This window comes from Mustela nivalis, assembly GCF_964662115.1.
Source record: "Mustela nivalis genome assembly, chromosome: 1".
NCBI classification, from domain to species: domain Eukaryota; kingdom Metazoa; phylum Chordata; class Mammalia; order Carnivora; family Mustelidae; genus Mustela; species Mustela nivalis.
Window position 1 is genome coordinate 104,043,693 of NC_139020.1, and position 12,442 is coordinate 104,056,134.

The 12,442-nt window shown below is 38.0% G+C and overlaps 1 protein-coding gene across 6 annotated transcripts in view; it reads left to right on the plus strand.

Moving 5' to 3' along the window:
* Nucleotides 1-12,442, plus strand: part of YEATS2 (YEATS domain containing 2) — a 120,593-nt gene that overhangs the window by 24,350 nt on the left and 83,801 nt on the right. For 4 of the 6 annotated variants that reach the window (XR_014301008.1, XM_082692522.1, XM_082692524.1 and 1 more), the window contains exons 2-4: nt 3,864-3,981; nt 8,327-8,424; nt 9,290-9,382. Coding sequence is in view for 5 of the 6 variants with exons in the window: in XM_082692522.1 (XP_082548648.1) it covers nt 3,882-3,981; nt 8,327-8,424; nt 9,290-9,382 (291 nt within the window). In the remaining variant the exon portion in view is untranslated. Of the gene's footprint in view, nt 1-566; nt 719-3,827; nt 3,982-8,326; nt 8,425-9,289; nt 9,383-12,442 lie in introns of those variants that run through there. The other 2 variants (XM_082692523.1, XM_082692525.1) reach the window with 2 other exon arrangements.

The window sequence follows — 12,442 nt, forward strand, 5'->3', positions numbered from 1 at the left end:
TTACACATTCCATTCTCTCACTCATTCCATCGTGATGAGAGCACACCCCAGCAGTTGTCCCTAGCCTTAGCTGGTGGATACTTGAATGTGGCACGTGTATACTTCAGTATTGTTCTTGCTAGACAGAAGCAGACCTGAGTTATTAAAAAGTGACAGTATAGTTCTAAATCTTTTTTTTTTTTAAGATTTTATTTATGTATTTGACAGAGATCACAAGTAGGCAGAGAGGAAGGCAGAGAGAGGGGGAAGCAGGGCTCCCTGCTGAGCAGAGAGCCCAATGCAGGGCTCGATCCAATGACCCTGGGATCATGACCTGAACTGAAGGTGGAGGCTTTAGCCCACTGAGCCACCCAGGTGCCCCAGTCTAAATCTTTCTAAACATGTTTATCAGAAGCTCAAATCTATGCCCAGAGAAGACAGGAAAAGCTTTATTACAAGGGTTGCATGAATTACAAATGACCTTGGCAGTACAAATTAACTCATTGGTGGTTTCTTCCTTATCTACCCCAACTTTCCACAATCAAACTCTTCTCATTTTTCCCTTCTGTTTCCTTTGTTTTAGAGCAAAAAGAGCAAAGGAGAGTTTTGCTTTATCCCTTAAATGAGGGTGAAATAAAATACTCTTTTCTTCAAAGATCCCCAGCCTTCCTGGAGAGGAGCTACTATTACTCTAGGGAAGTAGGAGGAGAATATTCAGATAATGAGGCCCATGGAATGGGTGAGTGAAGGTGATGCTGAGCTCACTCATCTTTACAGATAATCTCATAAAACTCTGGAAAACTATAGGAGACAGGGTGTCACCAAGAAATGGTGTTGCACAGAAACAGATTTGAAGACCAGCTAGGATGTGTCTGTATCTGTTTCTAGGTTTATCAGAGAATAGGATATATGTTTTTTTCCATCTGCATTAGAGTAGAATGAGGTTTGTTGATTTTTTTTTTAAAGAATGTATTCTTTATCTAATGGCCCAAGATTTTTTCATGTTGTCTAAAACTAGTTGCAGACCAAATAGAGAAGGCAAGAACTTACTCTCACTTTTTAAAGAAAAAATATTTTTTATCTTATTTTTAGTAAGCGCTGCACCCAACGTGGGGCATAAATCATGACCCGAGGTCAAGAGTTGCATGCTCTACCAACTGAACCAGCCAGGTGTCCCATTATGCTCACTTTTTTTTTCTTTTTAAAATTTTATTCATTTATTTGACAGAGATCACAAGTAGAGAGGGGGGAGGCAGGCTCCCCACTGAGCAGAGAGAACCCAATGTGGGGCTCAATCCCAGGACCCTGAGACCATGACCTGAGCCGAAGGCAGAGGCTTTAACCCACTGAGCCACCTAGGTGCCTCTATGCTCACTTTTTATAAGCTTTAGAAACAGCAAATAACAGTTGGATTCAGGGCCTTTACAAAAGTAAAGACTCATTTATATTCTAAATTATAGCAGGTGTGTAATGATGGTGAAGAAACATTAAATGGCTTAATTCTGGATATTTGTAAGTGCTGGAGTTTTTAGAACATTTTGAGCTTATTACACAAAGTAGCAGTAACGGGAGAAAATGATCTCTTAGATCTAGGACTTAAATATATATCATTACTTAATGGGTTCCTCTCCCAGCTAAATCATGTGAGCCTGTCTCTGGGATGGGTAACAGAACTGGACTAAGCCAAGAAACTTTTAAAGTGTTAGTTCTTTTATAATTTAAAATAAAATATATTTTTGAGTTCACATTTTTAAATTAATTTTATTTTAAAAATTTAATCACCTCAGTAAATGCATATTGTATGTTTTTGCCTTTTGGTTAAGTAAATAACCATTAGTGATAGAACAGAGGTTTGGAAATCAGGGAGCTCTTCTTGTCTTTTCTGTGTTGTAGATTAATGCTCTAAGGGACAACTCATAACTACCCTGAGGCTGTCTTCTTATCTGTATACTGTATCGGTAGGCCCTCGATGCCCAGTAAGGGAGTCATTAGCCACAGGTGGTTATTGAGCCTTTGAAAGTGGCTGGTCCAAATTGAGATGTGCTCTAACTGTAAAATACACACTGGATTTTAAAGACTTAGCACAGAGATAAGAATGTAAAATATTTTATCGCTAATTTGTTTATATTGACTACATTGTTGGAATGATAATATTTTGGGTATACTGGTTAAGTGAAAATACAATTAAAATTAATTTCATCCATTTCTTTTTCCTTTTTTTTTTTTTTTTAAAGTAATCTCTACACTCAGTGTGGAGCTCAGTCTCATGATCCTGAGATCAAGAGTTGCATGCTCTACTGACTGAGCCAGCCAGGTGCCCCTTTTATTCCTTTTTTTAATGTGGCTGCTAGAGAATTTTAAATTTCATACATGGCTGGGGTGCCTGGGTGGCTCAGTGGGTTAAAGCCTCTGCCTTTGGGTCCTGGGATCGAGCCCTGCATCGGGCTCTCTGCTCAGCTCTCTGCTCTGCCTCTCTGCCTACTTGTGATTTCTCTTTGTCAAATAAATAAATAAAATCTTTAAAAAAATAAATTCCATACATGGCTCACATCATATGACTTTTGGACAGTACTGGTTTGGACAGCATTTCCTAAGCTAACTCATGAAATATTACTAAGTGCTCAATGTAACACAGTTTGGAAGAGGAACAGTGTCCAGTAGAACTTTTTGCAATGATATAAGTGTTCTGTATCTGCTAGCCACTGATAGCTGTTGCGCACTTGAAACGTGTTTAGTTCTGAAATTAAAAAATTGAAATCTGGGTTGCCTGGGTGGCTCAGTTGGTTAAGCTTCTGCCTTTGGCTCAGGTCATGATCCCAAGGTCCTGGAATCAAGTGCCACATCAGGCTTTCTGCTTGGTGGGGAGTCTGCTTCTCCATCTGCCCCTCCCCCTGCTCTTCTCTTGTTTTAAAAGAAAAAAAGAAAAATTGAAATGTGGAAGAAAGGAACTGAATTTTGAATTAACTTTATTTTTTAATTTTTTAAATTTTTAACTAACTTTAAATAACCACATATGAGTAGTTGCTAATGTATGGGTACTGTACTGATCTAGAAGATTTATGGGATTGTTTTATTTGAAGACCTGTACACGTAGGACTTATTATTTTGCAAACTTGCTTAATATGTCTGTGATTTGGGTTTATTATGAGTAATGAAAAGTGATCAGTAACAATAATATTTATTGAGTACCTGTTATGTAGCAGGCACTGTGTAAGTATCAGAAAGAGGACTTGTATGATAAATTATTTAAGAGCTTAACTATATGTATTGCTCCTGTTTTATATTATGAATTCCAAGGTGCTATTTGGACTTTACCATGTTTTCATCAAAGTCTGGTTTCTTTCCTTCACTTATGAATGCCCTTCTGTGAAAGCCTGGCTCCTTTTGAAAAGTCTGAGCAATGTGCTACCTTATTATAGGATTTTCTCTTGAGAGGGAAAACCTACATTTTCTGACAGATGATTATGGTTTGTTTTTGTTTTTAGTTAACTTAAAAAAATTTACATATTTATTAGAGAGTATGTGCATGTAGTGGGTGGGGGATGAATGATAGATGGAGAGGAAGAGAAAATCTCTAGCTGACTTTCTGTTGTGGGGGGAGCCTGACGCCTGGCTCAGTCTCACAACCCTGAGATCATAACCTGCGTCAACACCAAGTGTTGGACACTTAACCAACTTAGCCACCCAGGAGCCTCTGTTTTTAGTAAACTTTTGAAGTTAGTTATGCTTTTGACTTTAACAGGGATATATATATGTCTTAGATAGAGACTAAAGAGTTCAGTATTATGTAGTATTTATTCTCTTCATTTACGTGTACACATGCAGTTATAAGTACTAGCATCAAGCAGTGTTTGTTTATTTATTCGCTTATTACTACTTCACAGTGAAGAACGAATATCATCATGTCTGGACTCAAGCGAACAATCAAAGAAACCGATCCAGATTATGAGGACGTGTCTGTGGCCCTTCCAAATAAGCGTCATAAAGCAATTGAGAATTCAGGTACGAATGCACCTGCTTTGAGAAATTATTTCTTTGTTGAGATGTGCTTCCTTATAAGATTTATAGGGATTAAGACAAAATGCATTTCCACTGTTTTGTATAATCTGAAGAGGGATTAGTTAACTCCTCTGTTAACAGCAATACGCAGTGTGTTCCAACGAAGACCAGAAGACAATCACATAGACAGTGAAAGTGTCAATAGTGAGACTGGCTGAAAGATTTAGCTATCATGGTAAGTCGGTCATAACCATAAAGTCTTATAATATGCAGTATGGATAGATGATAATGGGTGGTACATGGATTAAGGTTTTCTATTACAGTAGTGCCATATTATTTTAATGTCTGTTGGACATACATGGTCTAATCAAACTCATAGTTTCATGACTACTGTTGCTTAGGATAAGGCTAAAATTATTTAAATATAATATTTAATTATGTGAAATAGATGTTTCATATGATTCTCAGATGTAGTGTAGGTAACTTAAAGGTGGTATATGGAGGACCTAAATTTGGAAGATTCTGATCTAGTTTAACCCTTGCACTTAGCTGCTTTTAGGTTAGGCTCAGAGGTGTGAAATTACTTGCCCAAGATCATATTATTAGTTGAAGAGCAAATTATCAACTATGTGTCTGTAGCTACCCAGAATATTTTAAGGTATCTCAGGAGAAGGTGCTGAATTTGGGTTTTTAAAACAAATTATTGCTGAAATTCACTGCTGTTTATTAAAATAATAAATCTATGTAAATTGACACAACTGGGTACAGAAGGCATCCAAGTCATATTGTTGTAACTCCACAAAGATTAGTGGAAGTAGTGAAAGAAAATTTGTGTCTCCAAGTGCAGTCAAGTCCTATGAAGTAGTGAAAGAAAATTTGTGTCTCCAAGTGCAGTCAAGTCCTATGTACCTCCCAAAATTCTTTGTGGACCAAAAATTATCAAATTGAATTCTAAATAATGAAAACATTTCACTGCAACCTTTCTCCTCATTCAGTTATTTTATTTATAAGGAAATTATTTCCTTTCAGAAATAAGCCAAAGACTTGTGACACTTAGATTCATTACTCAAATGCATCAGATGGCATGACTTTTTTAATAAAAATAAGAAGGAAAACTGATTGTTTTAGTGAACATAATAATTTCACTTTAAAAATACAGTGTAATTTCCCAGGTACTTAGCCTAAGCAGGGATAGTTTTTCCTACTGAGGGATAATTTGCTATTCTTCCTCTGGGTGACCATTCTGTGCCTAATCCCAAACTGTATTTTTATTTCTCAGAATTTTGCTTCTGAATACTTCCTTTTGCTTATTATATTGTTTTGTTTTTATTAGAAGAGTTTCTCTCTAAGGAGCTTATGATAAAACAGCCCTCAGTGATCAAGTTCTCTGACTTCAGCCTCTTTTCCCTAAGAATATCTGCTGGTTTGTACACACAAGGATATATATATATAAGGATCTATATATAGTGATACTAGAAAATATTCTTTGACAATGACAAAAAGCAGTCATTTTCCTCCATGCAGACTATCCATAAGAATGCTCAGTTATACCATTTATACCATTATTAGTTTGAAGTTGCCAGTTTAATGATATATTTTACAGGGAGAAAATTACATGGGTCATCAGAGGGTCCAAATTTTCTCTGTAATTTTTCATACACTCCAAAGCATGCATGAACATCATTTTTTTTTTTAAAGGTTCTTTTCTTTTTTTTTTTTAAAGATTTTACTCATCCATTTGACAGACAGAGATCACAAGTAGGCAGAGAGGCAGGCAGAGAGAGAGAGGAGGAAGTAGGCTCCCTGCTAAGCAGAGAGCCCGACGTGGGGCTCGATCCCAGGACCCTGGGATCATGACCTGAGCCGAAGGCAGAGGCTTTAACCCACTGAGCCACCCAGGCGCCCCTGAACATCATTTTTTTTTTCATATTGTAGACATAGGCTCACTTTGTATAATTCCCAGTTTTTTTTTCTTTTTTAAGGATTTTATTTTTAAGTAATCTCTACACCCAGTGTGAGACTTGAACTTACAAACCCAACATCAAGAGTCTCATGCTGTACTGACTGAGCCAGCCAAATGCCCCCAAATTCCAGGGTTTTCAGGCAGTTCTTTGGCTCTTTTTTCCTCTTGTATCTGATATTTTAAACTCTGAGTTGCATATTACTTTGAGCAGTCATCATCTGAATTCTGTGACCTCTAGAGGCATTTTTTTTAATCCTCTTTTTTTTAATTTCAAGGTTTTTTTTTTTTAAAGATTTGTTTGTTTGATAGGGAGAGACAGTGTGCATGGGGGAGAGGCAGGAAGAGAGGGGAGAATCTCTAGCAGACACCATGACTTCAGGCTCTATCTCATGACCCTAAGATCATGACCTGAGCTAAAACTAAGAGTCACTCACCTGACTGTGCCACTCAGGTGACCCCTTGAAATTTTATGTAAATTCTAGTTATTATATAGTACGTTATTGCTTTCAAGAGTAGAGGCTTGTGGGGGTGCCTGGGTAGCTCAGTTGGTTAAGCGTCTGCCTTCAGGCTCAGATTTTGAGCCCAGGGTCCTGGGATCAAGCCCTGCATCAGGTTCTTTGCTCAGCGGGGAGCTTTCCTCTTCCTCTCCTCCCTGCTTGTGCTCTCTCTCACTATATTTTCTGTCCCTCTCTCGAATAAATAATAAATAAAATCTTAAACAAAAGAGAGGGAGAGAGAGGCTTTTTTTTTTTTGGAGAGAGAGAGAGAGATTGAGGGGCGGGGTGCAGAGAGAGCAAGAGAATCCCAAGCAGGCTGTACACCCAGGACAGATCCTGCCGTGGGGCTTGATCTCATGACCCTGAAATCATGACTTGGGTGGAAATCAAGAGTTGGACACTTTGGCGTGCCTGGGTGGCTCAGTGGGCTAAGCCTCTGCCTTCGGCTCAGGTCATGATCTCAGGGTCGTTGGATCAAGCCCCGCATCGGGCTCTCTGCACCCCTCCCCCGCCCCAGCCTGCCTCTCTGCCTACTTGTGATCTCTCTCTGTCAAATAAATAAATAAAGTCTTTAAAAAAAAAAAAAAAAAGAGTTGGACACTTAACTGACTGAGACACCAGGTGCCCCAGAGGCATTTTTTTATTTTTGAGTTCTTTCTTTGCTCGTTCTTTTAGGTAGCTGTAATCAGGAACTGCTGAATTGCTTGCTAGATCCTTCTCTATAGAAGGAAGTTCCCTGCCTTCTTTATGAGCTGCTCTTATGTCACAGACTATACCTCCCCTCTAGCTACCTCTTTATTTTCTTTTTCTTTGGAACTGTGGTTTTTCACAGGTCACCAAATATTTCTGTCAGAATCTTAATGGATTTCTTTTTGTTGTTAGGTAATTTTTATTTTGGTATAATTCCTAGCAGAAAAATTGCAAGGAATACTTTTATGTCTTTTATCCAGATTAATTAGCCAGTTGTTTATATTTTGCCTCATTTATCTGTCCCCCCACCACACATGCGCGTGTGCTCTCTCAGATACGTGCATCTTTGCATGCAGGTGTATATGCACATCATTCTTTTTATTTTATTTTATTTTATTTTTAAAAGATTTTATTTATTTATTTGACAGAGAGAAATCACAAGTAGATGGAGAGTCAGGCAGAGAGAGAGAGAGAGGGAAGCAGGCTCCCTGATGAGCAGAGAGCCCAATGCGGGACTCGATCCCAGGACCCTGAGATCATGACCTGAGCCGAAGGCAGTGGCTTAACCCACTGAGCCACCCAGGCGCCCCCACATCATTCTTTTTAAATCTCTGGAAAATAAATTGGACACCTGTAAACACAAGTGTTGTGTTTCTTAAGAAGATTTGTCTTTTGTAGTTGCAGCGTTATTATCAGAAGCAGGAAATTTTAACATTCATCATTACATTATGTAGCGTTCAGTCCATATTCAGGTGTTACCAGTTTCGCAGTATTGTATTTTATAACTGTTTCCCTCTCTAGGCTCCAGTCCAGGATCACACAGTGCATTTTGTTGTCATACCTCTTTAATCTCTTTTAATCTCCTCAACCTTTCTGCCTTCCTTGACTCTAATGTTTGAATCATGTAAGCCAGTTATTTTGTAGAATGTCCTTCAGTTTGGGTTTGTTTGATGTTCCCTGTAATTAGATTTAGCATTTTTGGCCAGAGTGCCTTAGAGTGATGTAGACTTCTCAGTGCCTTATGTCAGTTTGCTGCCATATTAGTAATGTTAACTTTTCATCATTGGTTAAGGTGACAGCCACTAGGTTTCTCCATGTAGGAATTACTGTTTCCTGGGTTTCTTTTTTTGCATACTGACTTAGATCATGATAGTCACTGAGTAATTAGACCTTGGATTATTTTATGTTCATTATGCAGCTCGAGATGCTGCTGTGCAGAAGATCGAGACTATTATCAAGGAACAATTTGCACTTGAAATGAAGAATAAGGAACATGAAATTGAAGTCATTGACCAGGTATAATGGTGATAAATAATTTTTTTTAAAAAAGCTGTTGCAAAAAAATCTGTTGATAGAATCGTGATTTTTCCCCTTTGCTGTTCTTTTATTTATTTAATGATTTATTTATTAGAGAGTGCATGAGCAATGGGGAGGGGCAGAGGAAGAGGGAGAAGCATATTCCCCACTGAGTCAGGAGCCTGATGCACATGCAGGACTCAATCCCAGGACCCTGAGATCATGCTCTGAGCCATGCAGGCACCTCTCCCCCTCTTACTGTTCTTTATTTGACAGAGAGAAATCACAAGTAGATGGAGAGGCAGGCAGAGAGAGAGAGAGGGAAGCAGGCTCCCTGCTGAGCAGAGAGCCCGATGCAGGACTCGATCCCAGGACCTTGAGATCATGACCTGAGCCGAAGGCAGCGGCTTAACCCACTGAGCCACCCAGGCGCCCCTTACTGTTCTTTTAAAAAGAGTGTTCTCATTTTGGAAAAAAGGTGTATATATATATATATTTTTCCCCTATAAATGAAATGCAGAAATACATAATGAAAAAAATTACTTGAAATTCCATCACAAAAAAATAATTCCTTTTTGCTCTTGTACCTACTATTTTTGCAGACAGTTCTCAATGAGTATTTATACATACACATAAATATACATACTAACATGTATGCATACTCTTGTAAAATTAGCTTTTGTCGAAATTCCTTTAAAAAATCTTTTGTAGTGTGACAGGTAGAGATGGTCATTTTAATTTGCTTTTCCTCAGTTATTAGAGAATTGAGCTTTTGATCATTTGTATTCTTATTTTATTAATTTTTTGTAGTATATCTCATCTGTGATTTCTGTTTTTTAAGTAACAAGTTGACATTTATTTTTAGCGACTGATTGAAGCAAGAAGGATGATGGATAAACTTCGTGCCTGCATTGTTGCAAATTACTATGCTTCTGCAGGGCTTCTAAAAGTTTCTGAGGTAAGTCTTCCTTATCTACAGTCACTTCTGGCTATCCATATTTGATATGTGTGAAGGGGAAATTAGTGTTGATGTGAAATTCCTGCCTTTGAAACATTTCTTATATTGATCTTTAGAACTCAAGAAGCCTGTCTTACCTTCCTGGGAAAATACATAAACTGTCAATAATCCTAAGTATCGTTTTTCCCTTTATTTTTATTTTTTTTATTTAGAGAGAGCATGAGCGTGGGGTGAGGAGGGATAGACGGAGAGAGAAAATCTCAAGCAGGCTATACGCCCATCGCAGAACCCAACACAGGGGTCAGTCTCATGACCCTGAGATCATGGCTTGAGTTGAAATCAGGAGTCATATACTTAACCAACAACTTAGCCACCGGGCAACCTAACATTTTTCACTTTATATTAAATCCTTCTCCAGCTAATATTTAGCACTGTTCCTAGGCTTTGTTAGGTACAAAGTTGAGTGAGACTGTATTCTAACTTGCCTTATTTTTCCTTTGGTTGTGATCAGCTTTGAAGTGAGTTTTAGATAGACTGATTTTCCTAATGAATAGCAATTTGTAGTTTCAGTAGATACATCCTATTCAGGAAGCCCTGATTTTTTTCCCCTCACTTTCTATGAAAAATCTCAAATCCACAAAAGAGATTAAATAAGCACCTGTTTTTGCATCATATTCACCATTTTAACATTTTGTCATCTTTGTTTTATCTATCTTACTTTTCTGTAAAACATTTGAAAATAAGTTCCAGGCGTCATGACACCTTACCCTTAAATCATACATTTCCTAAAGGATATTCTTGTATGACTTCCTTATATTATTTGCTAATCAGTCCATATTCAGATTTTCCCATTCATCCCCAAAATATCTTTTTTTTTTTTTTTAAAGATTTTATTTATTTACTTGAGAGAGAGAGACAGTGAGAGAGAGCATGAACGAGGAGAAGGTCAGAGAGAGAAGCAGACTCCCCATGGAGCTGGGAGTCCGATGCGGGACTCGATCCCAGGACTCCAGGATCATGACCTGAGCCAAAGGCAGTCGTCCAACCAACCGAGCCACCCAGGCGTCCCCCCAAAATATCTTTTAAAGCTGTTTTTTGATGTAGGATCTAATCAGACTTCAGGGGCTACATTTGGTTGTTTGGTTTCTCTAGATTTATTTTATCTAAAATAGTTCACCTTTTCTCCCCATGATATTGACTTATTTAAAGAGATCTGGCCAGGGCGCCTGGGTGGCTCAGTGGGTTAAAGCCTCTGCCTTTGGCTCAGGTCATGGTCCCAGGGTCCTGGGATCAAGCCCCGCATTGGGCTCTTTGCTCAGCAGGGAGCCTGCTTCCTCCTCTCTCTCTCACTCCCTTTCTGCCTACTTGTGATCTCTGTCTGTCAAATAAATAAATAAATAAGTCTTTGAAAAAAAAAAAAAAGATCAGGCCATTTATCCTACATTTTGTGTTTGTTTGATTTTTTTCCTTGGGTTATTCCTTCATTCCGTTTTTCTGCAAACTGATAGTTGGGTCTAAAGATTTGATTAAAGTTAGAAGTTTTTGGCAATGATACTTCATAAGAGATACTAGATACCTCATATATCACAAACTGGAATATTAAGTTTTTATCACTTTGGTAATGTGATTGCTACTGGATTACTCCATTTATTAAGGAATAGGAATAGGATTGAAACTGAAACAGAAGTGTTTCTTCTTGTTTGATATTTTGATCATTTCCTATAACTTTTATTCATTTTTTATTTTCAAATTTCCTAAGTTTTCTCAATTAGAATTAGATAATTCTCTTGGATAGTACTGGCTCAATGAGAGTGGTAGCAGGCCAGGGGAACATACAATGCCATACTGGTTTGCATTGTCCCTCATGGTTTTTACAGGTGAAATGTACCATATTTTGGTACCATATTTTGGCTTTCATGTCATCCTGTGTTGCTTGAGGGTACCTGGCATTGGTCATACTCCCGATGTTGTCTTAGAAATCTGGAGCATTATTTGAATTTAATCTTACATATTAGGTAGTTGTTTCTTCTACTGCAGGAGTTTCCCTAATACATAGTAGAGTCTGAACTACTTTTTAGAGCTACCATAACAAATTGCCACTAGCTTCATGGCTTAAAACAAGAGAAATTTATTATCTCGTGATTCTGGAGGCTAACAGTCCAAAATCAAGGTGTTGCTAGACCATGAAGGCTCTAGGAAAGAATCCTTCCTCACCTTCTCCTACCTTCTGGCAGTTGCTGGCAAACCTTGGCCAAAGTAGTTTGTGGCTACATCAGTTTCTGCCCCTATCTTCACATGGATGTTTTACCTGTTACGTGTCTTCACAGTTTCTCTCTCTCCACATTTCCCTTTAATTAGGTAAGCGCTAATCCCATATGACATTATCAACTTGATTACATTTGCAAAGACCCTGTTTCTAAATAAAGTCACATTCACAGGTTTGGAGTGGACATGAATTTTTGGGAGACACTCTTCAAAACAGGGCAGATTTTACTGTCATCTGTTACATGGTTTGCTATTGGATCCAACAAGATGGACATTATAAGCTAGTTGTCTGTGTGACATGGTACTTGTAGGTACTCTGAAGAGGTGGTTGTCTATGTAATGTTTTGTTGTTGTTGTTTTTAAAATTTGTTTATTATTAAAGAGAGTGTGTGAGTGAGGGCATGATGGGGATGGGGAGCAGAGGGAGAGAGAAATTTCAGCAGACTGCCTGCTGAGTGGGGAGTCTGACAGGGGGCTTGATCTCATGACCCTGAGATCACAACCTGAGCTGAACCAAAGAGTTTGTTGCTTAACCAACTGTGCCACCCAGGCAGCACCCCCACCTTTTTTTAAACCATTAGCAGTTCTGTGTTATTTGGTAATCTAGAAGTGCACTGATTTTTTTTTCCTGTTATATTCTGATTAGAATTAATTGAAAGATATTTAGGTGTATTTTTGTCTATTATGATCTGCCATTTGTTTTTCATTTGCTGTAACAAAATACATCACAGCTCTAAAAAATACCCTTTATTATTTTGTTTAAGATTATTTATATATTTTTTAAAGATTTTATTT